This window comes from Mesoplodon mirus (assembly GCF_964341445.2).
Source record: "Mesoplodon mirus genome assembly, chromosome: 3".
Taxonomy (NCBI): domain Eukaryota; kingdom Metazoa; phylum Chordata; class Mammalia; order Artiodactyla; family Ziphiidae; genus Mesoplodon; species Mesoplodon mirus.
Window position 1 is genome coordinate 42,710,007 of NC_138978.1, and position 13,459 is coordinate 42,723,465.

Below are 13,459 nucleotides of genomic sequence, written 5' to 3' on the forward strand. Positions count from 1 at the left end.
GGGATCAGAAGACTGGGGCACACATGTTTTAGAGGGCAGTGAGGGATGTGGGAGCCTGGAGGAGGCCCCTAATAGGGTGACATTGTGTCTTGGTTTGTTCAAGACAATCCAGGTTCATGGCTATGGTAGATTGCTGCATGTCTATTAATTATTCTGACTCAATTACATTTGACTTTTACTTTCAATAGTGTCTGAGTACGGACAATAAATATATGTGGCTATTCTACACCTAACGCAGGCTGGGGGCTCAGAGAAGTCTTCCCAGGGGAAGGGCCTTTGGATCACCCTGCTGATCTGGGGGTACTGACGGTGCTAGTGACCGGAGAGCCGCAGGAAGCCAGGGCCTCAGCCATTTCTGAAGGTGAGATGGAGGGGGGTGAGGTGTGCCTGGCCCTTGTCCGCCAGTATGATCATCCTGGGCCCTGCATCTGTCCAGCCCCGGCCTCCAGAGGCCGCTGCAGCAGCCTCGGCACTGCAGCCAGAGGCATCTCTCTGACCACGTCCCTGTGTGGCTTAAACACCCCAGGGTGTCGGCCCCTCAGTGAACACTCTCACCCCCATATGGTCAGCCGTCTGCTTTGCAGGTCATTCCTCAGGACCTCCCACTTTCCCGTGACCCTGCCACGCAGCTCGCTCTGCCTGCCAGCCCCTGCCTTTGTCCACACCTGGCCAGACTCCACTCTCAAGCCTGGTCCAAAACCACCTTCGCCTGCAGCCCTCCCCAGCTGCAGGCTGTGGCTGCCCCCTCCAGCCCCTGTGACGTCGAGCCCCCCAGCCGCAGACCCCTTCTCTGTTAGCACGCGGGCACTGGATTTAGCCTTGCTGCCCTGACACTGGGCTTGTCTGTGTCTGGGGGCGGGCTGCCTAGTCCCTCCCTTGAGGGCTAGACTCGGCCTGTGCACCCCTGGGTTGCTATTCTAATCTGAGTGGGTCAATCTACCTGTGCCCTCTGCTCTACTTCAAGTACAGGCACTGCCAGGAGACCCCCGACGTGGTCCACCTGTCAGAGACACGCCAGTGGTTCTGGACACCGCGCAAAGAAAATCTGAACTTGTCATCCCCCGGGGTCACCCCCTTCTTCCCTCTCTCTGCTTAGTGTCCTGCCCTCCGTGGCCAGGGCCCTGTCCTGCACACCACTCTCCCCAGCCTGGCCATGTCACGGCCAGGCCATCCTGAGTGGTGACCGGGTACCCCTCAGGCACACAGCTCCCTGGCTGCTCAGGGCTCGCCAGCCTCTGCCCAGCAGAGGGTGCGGTGTTAGGCTCTGTCACAGGGTGGGTGGACGGCTGGTGAAACGCCTGTGAGCCTCGTGCTGCCAGGGTTCTCCTCCCTCTCTCCTCTACCAGAGAGAGTCAGGGCAGCCAGAATCCCAGCCTCCTGTGCAGGGCCTCCTCACCCTTCCTCTCCCTCACTCTCTGCACTGCACCGAGCACAGCACATGCCTGCGTTTGCCCGTGCAGCATTGCTCACTGATACTCGCTCTGTGCCATGCCCTGCACTGGGCAGCACGACGACAGTGGACAGCACACCCTTGCTCTCGAGGAGCTTGGGGTCTAGCGGGGTCCCTGGCTATGCCTCCAGCCCAAACTCTCAGCCCTCCTCCTGCTGTCTCTTGCCTCCAGCTCGTCTGCGTGGTTTCCTCTGCTGGAATGTTCTTCTGCCTCCTGTCTGTGGCCAATTCAGGTTCTTCTCTGACCTCTCTTATTTCAGGAATTTTTCCTTCTCTCTCCAGCCCTGCCCCACCCCTACCCCAAGCCCACCTAAATCCCTGCTCCTGCCCCAGGCTCCAAGGGCATCCTCTACTTCCCCTCGTAGCAAGGATCATGCTTCGGTGTAGTTGCTTGTTGAATCTCCCCTTTTTCCCTATGAGACCCTCAGCCCCATGAGGGCAGCTCTCTCTGGTGCCCCGCCATATCCCTTTCCATAGCACTGTGCCTGGCATTTATAAACTATTTCCTTCATTCATCCAATATCTACTGAGTCCTGCTCTGTGCCAGGCGCTGCTCTAGCCAATTATCAGTGAATAAAACAGACCCCAAAACCCTGCCCTCAGGGAGTTTATGCTATAGTGGGAAAGGACAGACAATAAATAATGACTGATCAATGAATCAAGATATATAAGTGTGTGAGAAGATGATACAGGCCATGAGGAAAAGTGGAGCATCCTAAAGGGGACAGCTTGTGGTGGGGGGCGGCGGGAGGGGCGTCAGGTTGCAATTCTAGACCCGGTCGGGGCCCGCCTCACTGAGATGATGATATTTGCATTATGTCTTGAAGGCAGAGAGGGGGTGAGCCACGGTGATACTTGGGGAAAGGCCTTCCTGGCAGAGGGAACAGCCAGTGCATAGGCGAAGTGTGTGGGTGGGCTCATGGGTCAGCAGGGAGGCCTGCGCAGCTGGAGTGGCATGTGGCGGGCAGGGGGGTAGGCAGAGGACACGGGGTGGAGGCTGGGGAAAGACCACGGGACCATGCAGGCCATCACAGAGACTCTGGCTTTATCCTGAGAAAAACTGGGATCCTTTCAGTGTCCTGAGCGGGGAGGTGGCCTGTTCTGACTAATTCAGCTGCCTCTTGAATGAATGAATAATCAAGCATCAGACGCAGAAAGCACAGGGGGCCTAGAGGTGCCCGGGAGAAAATCTAACCCCATCCAGGGTGTCAGGGTGGTTTCGCAGGTGAGATGACACTGGACCACGGCCCGAGTGGGAGGAAACCGGGAGGGAGGAGCCTAAACAAAGGCAGAGCTGTGGGAAAGGGCAAGGTGCATGGGGAAAGTGCTACAAGTGGTAGAGGTCAGCAAAATGAGGTCTTTGTGGCAGGGGACCTGGGCTGTGATGAGGTGCATGGAGGGTAGGACATGGAGAGGGGGCCGTGACTGCCTACAAAGTACCTTGGAATTTATCCCGAGGGCAACGGGAGGCCTGGTGGAGCCACGCTCAGCTCCTCGGTTCCCACTCACTGTCTGCCCAGCCTGGGGTAATCTTTCCTCTAGGACTCGAATCGAGGCAGAGAGCCCTGGGCTGGACTCAAGTCCAAGCTCTGAGCACCTGTGAGCTTTCCCTTTCCTGGGCTTTAATCTCCCCAGATGCTGGACTAAACCTCAACAAGGCCTCCCTGTTCTTACAGGCAAAGCTTCCAGGGTCTAGGCCCCAGAGTGACACACACCAGGCTCAAGCACTACTCTTGACAACTTGATAACAACTAATAAGTGGTGTGGCCTTGGGCAAGTCTCTTCCCCTCCTTGAGCCTCAGTTTCCCCCATCTATAAAACGGGGATGCCCAAGCTCCTGCTTACCATGGCTGGAGAGAAGATTGTCTGCGCCTGGCACACAGTAGGTGTCTAATAAATGCCTTCCTATGGGTCTGGCCTTGGGAACGGGTGTCCAGGAGCCTGCCCGGGCTGGGGGAGGGGAGCCTCACCTGGGATGTGTCGTGGTTGAAGATGACGGCATTGAGGTCCCCGCAGTTGTAATGCTTGATGAGGTCCTCCGTGGTGTAGGGTGCCTGCAAGCTCCCGGCCCGCACACTCTCGTGCTGCAGCAGGGTCTGGTTCAGGGCAAACAGCACCTGTGCAGAGGGAGGAGAGGCATCAGGGCTGTGCTCAGGGACCCTGGCTGAGGCCCCTGACTCCTCCAGGACCGGCCCTCCTCTCGCTGGACTTTGGGGCAACAGGCCTGAAACAGGGTGTGTGAAAAGATGGGAGGGGCCCGACACCAGCTGGCACCACCCGAATATTCCATGTCTCCCGCTCTTCACTCACTGGGCTCTCACCACGTTCAGCCTGCTCTCATCTCCAGCCCTTTGCCCTCACAGTTCCCCAGTACTGCTCTGGGCATCAATATTTTATCTAATAATGCGGCAAAGAGAACCCTAGTTGTGTCCAGGTTTTGGAATGATGGGTGAGTTTTTCTTTTGACTCCTTTCTTCTCCAGTGCCTAGATAAGTTCTAGAAGGAGCACAGACTCATTTTGGAATCAAGAGCACCCCCCAAACAAAGCAAAACCAACAAATGAGCAAAAAACCAGAAAGCCCATTAGATGTCAAGGCTCAACCCAAATGCCACCTCCTCCAGAAGCCATCCTCACACCAGGCAAAGGCCTTAGGAGCTGAGCCCCCAAGTCAGATCCGTGCTGCCATTCAGCACGCATTTCCTCCAGCCCCTCTGTGCTCTGGGCCACCGTGCCAGGCCCTGGGGACACAGCTGTGCCCAGCCAGACCTTCCAGGCATTAGGATCACTTGGAGTGCTACACAAAAATATCAGAGATTCCAGAACTGGAATCTCTGAGGTGGAGCCCAGGATGTGTATTTTTAACAGGCTCCCTGGGAACTCTTTAGCGGTCCAATTGCTTCTGGCATTTGAGGACCATGCCTCTAATGGAACATGCCCTGCCCAAGGCACAAGGCCCTGAGAGATGATCTAAAATGTCCCATTTTAGATGGGGAAACTGAAGCCCAGGAGGGGAGGGGATGTGGCCAATTCTGCACAACTGGGACTAGAGCCAGCTTCATACAGCTATGCATCTCAGACTCCTTTGGCCAACAAAAGGGAGGAGCTTGACCAGTCAGTGGGTTATTTAGCACAGATAGAGGGAAAAATAATTGCAATTCTTGTGCAAAACGCCAGGAGGTGGTCTCGGGCCACCTGTCCTCGCTGTTTTCCCAGCTCCAGCCTCCCTGGCAGTCCTCAGGCCCTGTTCATCCTGTCTGCACACTGTCTTGGACAACACACCCCCAGTCTTAGTCCGCCCACACCAGTTCAGGCCCAAGCCTCTCTCACTGGGTCCACTGCAACCCATGCTCCTCTCTGCAGACTCCCCCCGCTTCCCACCTATCCCATATTCTGCTGCCACAGCTATCCTTTAAAAACACAAATCTGATGGACTTTATCTTTCTTTTTTTGCTCAAAACTTTCATGGATGCCTCCTGCCCAGGGGATAAAAGCCTAGCTCTTCACTGGAGCCTGCAAGGCAGCGGCCTGGCCGCTGCTGAGGTCCGTGACCTCGTTTCAAGCCCCTGTGTCTCCAAATGCTAAACTACTCAGCAGTCTTCTGTCTTTGTGCTTTGTATATGCTGTTCCCTGTGCATGAGAAACCTCTCGCCTCCGTTTTCCACTTGCAAATCGAGACTTGGCCTTCCAGGGTCTGCTCAGATGTCTCATCCATGAAGCTTCTCTGACCACCTGGGGACTGGGTGAGGCCCCTCCCCAGAGCCCCCACGGTCTCCCTGTGTGGCAGAGTGATATAGTAATGGCCCCAAGCCTTAACCCCTCCCTATATACATACCCTTGGCCATGGAACTCTGCAGCTCCTTCACATTCTGACTCTGGACTTGCTGCATTACAAATGGAGGCCAGCATTACAAGCCTCCATAGCCAAATGGAGGAAGCATGTGCTGCTGTTACACATGTGCTGCTATCTTTTACACATCCACATTGCCTTGAGAGCAGCCCAGGCTGGCCTGCTGGAGGGTGAGAGGCGGCATGGCAGAGCCCAGTTGCTTCCGTTGTCCCACCAGGGGTGTCCCAGTCCGGCAGACAGCCAGCCAGCTCCCAGACAAGCAAGTGAGCCCACCTGAGCCCACGGAGCCTGCCTGCCTGCCTGTAGCTGGGCCCAGACATGTGAGTAAATGCTTCACAGCACAGCTGTGGTGAGAGATGAGCTACCCACCCTGCTTCCCTCCAGCAGGGTGTGAACGATAGATTATAACTGCAGTTTAGCTACCTGTCTCTGCCCTTAGGCTATGAGCTGCTTGAAGACAGGAATTGCATCCTATTTAGTTTTGCATTGGCAGAACTCAGCACTGTGCCTGGTAGAGGGTGTCACCCATCCTTTCTTTAGTGCTTTGACACCTGCTGTGGTCAATTCATAGTTCAAGGTTGCTCAGTAAGCCCTTCAGACGATCCCCTAGAACTCTGGCATTCTGTCTGCACTTGGGGCACGCTGCCACCACGTGGCAGAAGTTTCCTCCAAGTGGCATTAGCTACGTGGTTCCAGAACACATAATCTGAACAAAAAAGCTCAGGCAATAGGTACACAAAGTCTGGCTAAAATACTGTCTTGGGCGACTGGGCCAAGCTTGTGCTTGTGAGATCACCTCCACCCATCCCCTTCTACTTTTGTTTCTGGTTGGGCAGGAGAGCTGGATTGCACTGAGCTCTGGCAGCCCAGCCTGCTTCCCATAATGAGCTGGCTGGAGATGAGGTCAGACTCCACCACCCCAACTCTGGGCCTTCTCCAGGCTTCCAGGTTCTGGCCACCACCCCTGAAATCCAATCTGCAGCCACCTGGCACAGGGTGTCTATGGCAGCAGGGTGGCTGGGGATGGATCGCAGCAGGCAGAGGCCTTGTTGCCGTGAACATCGCTAAGACAACAGGCACTTCCTCCTGCATAGCAGATGCCTGGGATGAAAGCGTCCAGGCGGGCTGGAGTGCTCTCCTCCTCTGGGGGCTGGGACACACAGACTTCCTGTGTCCACACCCTGGGCTGCACACACCTGCCCTGCTGCTTCTCAGTGCTGGCACCACCTGGCCTGTGCTGAGGTCATCGGCTCAGGTGCCCAGAAGACCCGGCTTTGGTGGGGGGGGGAATGGCCCCCCGGACCCTCTTAGACACATGGAGTCACTTCTGCAGTCATGTGGCCCTTGTGGAGCTGGGAGGTGTTCTAGTGAATGAAGCACGTTACAGCCTGCAGGGCGCTGAGAACAGTCCTGGCACGTAGTGAGTGTGGAATAAATGCGTGGAAGAAAATAGTTAGACCTAAACTTTCCTGATTGGAGCTAGAAGGGCCCAGCGGTTTTTCAAACCTTTTGTAGCCATGGTATCCTTTTTTGTTGTTATTGTTTTCCAGAGGAAACTTACTTGGAACTCAAAATGTGTAGCAGACAGAAATGGGAACTGCCCTCATTGAGGTAAAGGAGGCAGGCTATTTACCTGAAGTCCCCCCGGCTCAATGCCACCCCCATAACAGACTCCCAGTGCTTCTCTGTGGAACCCACAGGTGCCCTGGAGCCTCATTTGAGAACCACTCATCTCTTCGTATGCCCTCTTCACATGGAAGAGGAGAAAAGACAGGGGTCCGGAACAGGCAGGATGAAGCTTGCCCAAAGGCCACACGGCGAGCTGCGGGCAGAGTGGGCTCCCTGTTCCCTGACCCCCAGCCTAGGACCTTTTGCTGTGCCCTGGACCATGTCTGGGGCTGGATTTCCTGAGGTCCACTGGCACAGTCCACATTCATCCCCCACACCTTGCCATACCCATTTTCTTTCAGGAGCCTTGTGAAATAGCCAGAAAACAGCTAGGGAGAATTTATTATTAACATGTTTAGAGGTAGAACACTGAGATCAGATTATTCAAGAAGCACCTCTAGTGTGGCGCAGCCGGGGTGTGGTGGAGCCAGGACTGAAACCCAGCCCGTCACTGCAGACTCCCCTCAATCCCCATCACAGACCCCGGAGCTTCCCTTGGTTGTGGCACTTATCCCACTGAGATGTCTATTTCAGGTAATTCCCTGTTCCTTGCCTGTCTAGACTGAAAGATGGGTGAGGGCAGGGAGCCTGCCTCTCTGGTCACTGCTGAATAGCAGACATTCAAGAACTATGAGAGGGAAGGATGCTGACCCTGAATCCCATGACCTTCCCCCTCTACCTCCTGCCTCGTATCCATCCTCTGCAATTTGTGAAGCAGTCCTCATCCATTGATTACTAAGGTCACTATGTTTATTGAGCACTTACTATGCATCAGAAACTCCCTAAGCTCATATTAATTTATCTAACCTTGACAGCAACTCTAACGTAGGGCTAGTATTAGCTCCATTTCATAGATTGGGGTGGCGGGAGGGGGCAGTTGCAGCAAAGAGATATTAAGTAACCCACTGAAGGTGACAAAGCTGGAGAGGGGTGGATGTGCATTCAAACCTGGGCCACCCAGCCCTGGAACCTAACCTCTTAGGTTAGGTTCCCTCTGCTCTCTTTGGGAGAGAGCCAGCAGGGAGGTGTCCCTATTCACAGATGGGAAAACAAAGAAGCAGAGGGGAAGGGGACCCAAGGCCACATGGCTTGTAAAGGACAGAGCTGGGCTATGAAATTACTTTTTTCTAGCTCCAACCAGGTTCCCATGACCAGGACTTCAAAGTAATATGTGCTTCTTCATGTGCATTCTTGGTGCTTCCAACAGACATAGGGAAGTGACACTCATTCATTCATTCAACAAACATTTACTTTCTATTGATTCTCTGCAGGCATCTGGCGTTGTTGGATTAATTGGACTTGGTTTCCATCCACACCTTTTAGAGGCAGATATGCCAACGGGCCTTTATAGTAGAGGATGGTTGGAAAGTGGGGCCTTCAAAGCCCAGTGCACGGGTGCAAATAAGTGCCTTGCTCTGATTCCTGTTTCCCTGTCATTCACCCTGAATCCTCAAGACTGGCCCTGCTCAGATTCCCAGGCCTCAATGCCTTCTGCTCCCGGCCACTTCAGAATAACAAACCCTCCTTGCCCGTAGCCTCGGTGGCCCACTCTAGGATAATGTTTATGATAAGGCTTTGACATGAAATAACAAACACGGGGTGAAGGCGAGAGCTACCTCACTTCCCCTGGATGGCCGTGTGTGGAGGCCCAGCCACCAAGAGCCCCTGAGCATCCTGGTGGCACCCCCCCCCAACCCCACCCAGCGGTACTTGCAGGCCAGGAGCTGGCCCGCAGCGTCTGCTGAGTGTAGGACTGGAATTTAAACACATCTTCAAACATGGGCCTCGGATGGAGGGAGGCAGGCGCCAGGAGGGTGGGTACAGGTTTATTGTTCCAGATCCGTCTCGTAAACAGTCGTGGATGGGCTGGCAGGGTGAACACCGAGGCCTGTGTTCCCTTGTCGGCCCAGCAGCGTCATCGTGAGGAAAAGGCCGGACCCGCTTAGTCAGGAGGGATGTTTGAGACAGGCCTGGCTCTCAGGCTGGGACTGTCACTTCTCACCCACCCCGAACTATAGGGAAGTCACAGCAAAGGCCCCAACCCACTCGGCGGTGCTTACTGAGCACCTGGCATGGGCCACGCACTGTTCTAGGTCAGGGGATTTAGTCAGGGACAAAGCAGACCCAAATCCTGCTCTCACTGAGCTTATCTGCTGGGGAGGAAACAGAGAATAAATGAAATAATTAGTAAAATGTTAATATTTAGTATGTTAAAGACACAACAGGAGTTCCATTGAACTGGAAGTTCAGACTGCCTTCTGTCACTTTGAGGTCCTCATGCCTCTAAACCAACAGCTGGGAGTTACTGGGCTGGCTGGGGGCCTGGTCCTGATGACCAAGGGGGAATTGGAGGTGAGGGAGAGCATGTCTGTGGCGTACGATATCCCTTAGGGCATCTCAGTATTACCAGGCCCTGTGGGTAACTAATGTCAGTGGGAAACTACAACGACCCAGTGTAGGCAGCCTAATGGCCCAGACCCTTCAGGAACGAAGGTTTGGGTCATCCCACCAGGTAAAGAACCACAGCTAGCTGAGGAGCTTGCAGAAGGCAAAGGGAATAGGTAGTGATGGGGGTAACAGAAGAAGGTAGTTATAAATACCAGCTCCGACCACGTGACCAGTTACAGAAACAAGGACTCTCCTTGTCTGGAGTATTTCTTCCTTAATTTGTTAAGAATATGTGTGTGTGTTTGTATAAAATCTTTGTTTTCTGCTGTCTCTTCTTTTTCTTTTCTTCTCTCCTATCAAGTAACATAAGACATATTGACTTTATACCATAGTGTTTAAGTATTGTTAACTCAAGTACTCTTAAGGATTGTATTTAAGTTATGGTACCTCAAGGAGAAAAGTAAATAAATACCACCCAAAGACTTTGCATCCTCTTTTGGGGAAGGCACTAGCGCGTTTTGGTTGCAGGCAGACTTGTAATTGTTAGGCATAAGTGTGACCTTGTTATTATCTATTTGGAGATTAAGTGTGATTTAAGGAGGTACTGTATGAATGCCAACTTGACAAGGGGTGGACTTGTGATGGTTAATTTTGCCAACCTGACTAGGCCATGGTACCCAGATATTTGGTCAAACATTCTAGATGTTCTTGTGAAGATAGTTTTTAGATAAGATTCACATTTAAATCAGAAGACTTTGAGTCAAGCAGATTATGCTGTATAATAATTGGATGAGGTGGGTCTTATCCAATAAGTTGAAGCCCTTAATAGATAAGACCAACCTCCCTGATGAAGGGAATTCTGCCAGCAGAGTGACTTTGGACTTGAACAGCAGCATCAGCACTTCTTCCCTGGATTTCCAGCCTGCCAGCTCACGCTGTAGATTTTGGACTTGCCAGCCTCCACAATGCATGAGCCAATTCCTTAAAATAAATCAATCTGTACGTATACATGTGTATGTCTGTCTATCCATCTGTCTACTTATCTATCTACACATGCTATTGGTTCTGTTTCTCTGGAGAACCCTAACAAATACAGTATGTGTTACAAAGAAAAAAAGAAACAGAAAAGGAGGGCAGAGAGTGATGAGAGAAGGGGCAACAGCAGGTGCAAAGGCCCCGCGCATACGCAAAGAGGAGCAGAGGTCAGGGTGGCTGGAGCTGAGTAAATAAGGAGAGTGATAGGAGATGAGGTCAGAGTTCATTGGCATGCCGGGTTCCATGGGCCACAGTAGGGATGCTGAGAAACCATCCCACACCTTTCAGAGAATGGATTGTTATTCCCACATGACATATGAAGAACCTGAGGTCTTGAGGATGGTGAAAGTACTTGCACAAGGTCTCACATTGAAGAACGGGAGCTGGAGTTCAAACTCAGGTCCAGCTGACAGGTGCTGGGTTCTTTCTGCTGCCCCTGGGCCTGGCCAACAAGCTGCCTCCACCCAGCCACTGGTAGGAAGAACAGACAAACAGACAAGTAGGGGCCAGTGTGTGAAGTCCAGATTCTGAGTGGTCAGCTGGGAAGGAGGAGGGATGCTAGGACCTCAGTCATGGGGCCTGCTTAGAGCTGACATATGAGGAGAGGAAAAAGGTCACCTGGCCAAGGAACCCCACCTGGAACATGGCCTCCTGCGCTGTTTCTACTCTTTGCCCTGCCTGATCGTTCGGCTCCAGCCTTGTGCAAACTCATCCTCTCAGCCTCAGGACCACCTCCCTTGCTCCCCCTTCTGCCTGGAACCCTCTTCCACCCACCAGCTCCCATTCCCCTTTCACTTGGCTGCAGAGGTTCCCTTATCAGGAGGAATTCCCTGGACCATGGGCCGGGCAGGTCCCCCAAAGCACTGTCACTTCCTGGACCATTGCACTCACCCTGCTTCATTGCTATTAAATGCTCATTCTTCCTGCTTGATGGTGAACGCTCCAAGGGCAGGCGAATTGCCTTTCTTAGTCGTGGCTGTTTCTCCAGCACAGGGCACAGTGCCTGATACTTATACAGTAGATGCTTGAGAAATACTTGTAGAATGAGGGAATGGATGGATGGATGAAAAGCTGGACCACTCATCCCAGGACCCCATCCTGAGCAGCTCCCTGCTGGGACCCAATACCCCCAGGGCACAGAGGTGGCAGCTGAGCCCCCTGGACCCTGGGCCACATGTCTGTCAGCCCTGAGGTGGGCTGGGGTGAACGGCAGCTCTGCTTCACAGGAAGGTTTCTCCAGCCTGGGGGAGACTTCCTCAAAGGTTAGAGCCTGTCAGGCTCTGGCTGAGGTTTATTTATTCATTCTTTCTCCTTGCTCCAGTGACAGCACCAAAGCAGTGCCGACGACTTTCTCGCTTCCTTCTCAGTACGTTGAGTGCCCCGGCCCCCGGCACAGAATCCTGTCTCCCGACACTGCACCACCGAGCAGCAGGCCACCAAATAAACACAGGGTTTCCTGGAGCGGGGGACTGGCTCTGTGCTGGCAGGTAGGACCAGAGCCCCCATCTCCATCTGAATCTCCACCACAAAGCCCTGGGCAAGCCATTTTCCTTCCCTGGGCCTTGCTTTACCCACCTGCGAAGAGGACCAACTCACACATTCATTGAATAAATACTTATTGACCACTTCTGTACCAGTTGCTCTTCTACAACCTGAAGGGACAGCAGTGAACACGGCAAATAAAGATCCTTGTCCTAATGGAGCTTTTTTTTTTTTTTTTTTTTTTTTTGCTGTATGCGGGCCTCTCACTGCTGTGGCCTCTCCCGTTGCGGAGCACAGGCTCCAGACACACAGGCTCCGCGGCCATGGCTCGCGGGCCCAGCCGCTCCGCGGCATGTGGGATCTTCCGGGATCGGGGCATGAACCCGTGTCCCCTGCATCGGCAGGCGGACTCTCAACCACTGCGCCACCAGGGAAGCCCCTAATGGAGCTTTCATTCCAGTAGGAGGAAGCTGACAGTAGACAAAAATAACCAGTAAAATATGTTAGAAAGTGATGGTTGTTAAGGAGAAAATAAGGCAAGGAACATAGGAAGTGTCTGTGTGTGTGTTGGGGGTTGACATTTGACATAAGATGCCCAGGAAAGGCACAATGAGAAGTCACATTCGAGAAGAGATCTGAAGGAGACGGTCATGTGAATATCTGAGAGAAGGAAGGATGTTCTGGGCAGAGGGAACAGCAAGTGCAAAGGCCCTGAGGCAGAAGCGAGCCTGATGGGTGTGAGGAGCAGGAGAGAGGCCAGCGTGGCTGGGAGGAGTGAGCTAAGGGGAACTAGTGGATGAGATCTGTCTCAGGCAGAGACCCAGCAGCAAACAGATGGTGCACTGCCGAGTGCAGTGAGCTCCAGTGAGGTGAGTTCAACTGAAAGGGTGATTGAAGCACACTGAATGATGGGAATATTCACAGAGGTGTGGACAGGAGACGGTGGAGTGCTGAGGAACAGTGGCCGTGGGAAGCTTTCCTGCCCCTAAGCCTTAAAGGGAAAGGGGGAGGGGGCGGTCAGGGACCTGAACCCAGCCAGAGCCACGGCCGTCAGAAGGGACCACAGCTACCACTCAACGGCCTGGACCATGGTGACCAGCAGGGAGGAGGGCGTGGGTGGGGGGCAAGAAATATCCCAGCTTCCTTGCCCTCCTGCCTGTTCATCCCCTGCCAGTGCTTCCCACTGAAATCAGGATAAGGGAGGCAAGGTGATGTTGTGTCACTGCAGGGCTCAGAGCTGGGAGAACAGAGGGTCGATCTGGAAAGGCAAGGGGGATTTCCAGGACGCAGTCAGAAAGGTAGGGCGGGGTTGGTGGGGAGCACGTCCCGTGGGGCCTGTGGGCCTCAAAGGCCTCTGGCTCCCCCCAAGGGGGATGGAAAGTCCCAGAGAGGCTGAGCAGAGGTGGCTGCAGTAGCTATGTTGCCGTGGAATCCAGGGAGATAGGCGTGAAGCAAGGAGATGAGACTGAAGATGAGAGGGCAACTGTCTTCCTCCTAAAGAGGAATCTCTGAGCATGCTCCTCTCTCCCCTCCCCTTACCCTGTCCCCAACCCCAGCCACAACCCAAGAACTTGGACTTGGCTTCTAG

The 13,459-nt window shown here is 53.7% G+C and overlaps 1 protein-coding gene across 2 annotated transcripts in view; it reads right to left on the reverse strand.

The window, feature by feature from the left end:
• TRABD2B (TraB domain containing 2B) overlaps positions 1 to 13,459 on the reverse strand; it is a 217,007-nt gene that overhangs the window by 36,554 nt on the left and 166,994 nt on the right. For both annotated transcript variants that reach the window (XM_082615075.1, XM_082615074.1), the window contains exon 3: positions 3,421 to 3,567. In XM_082615075.1, coding sequence (XP_082471201.1) covers positions 3,421 to 3,567 — 147 coding nt within the window. The remainder of the gene's footprint in view (positions 1 to 3,420; positions 3,568 to 13,459) is intronic.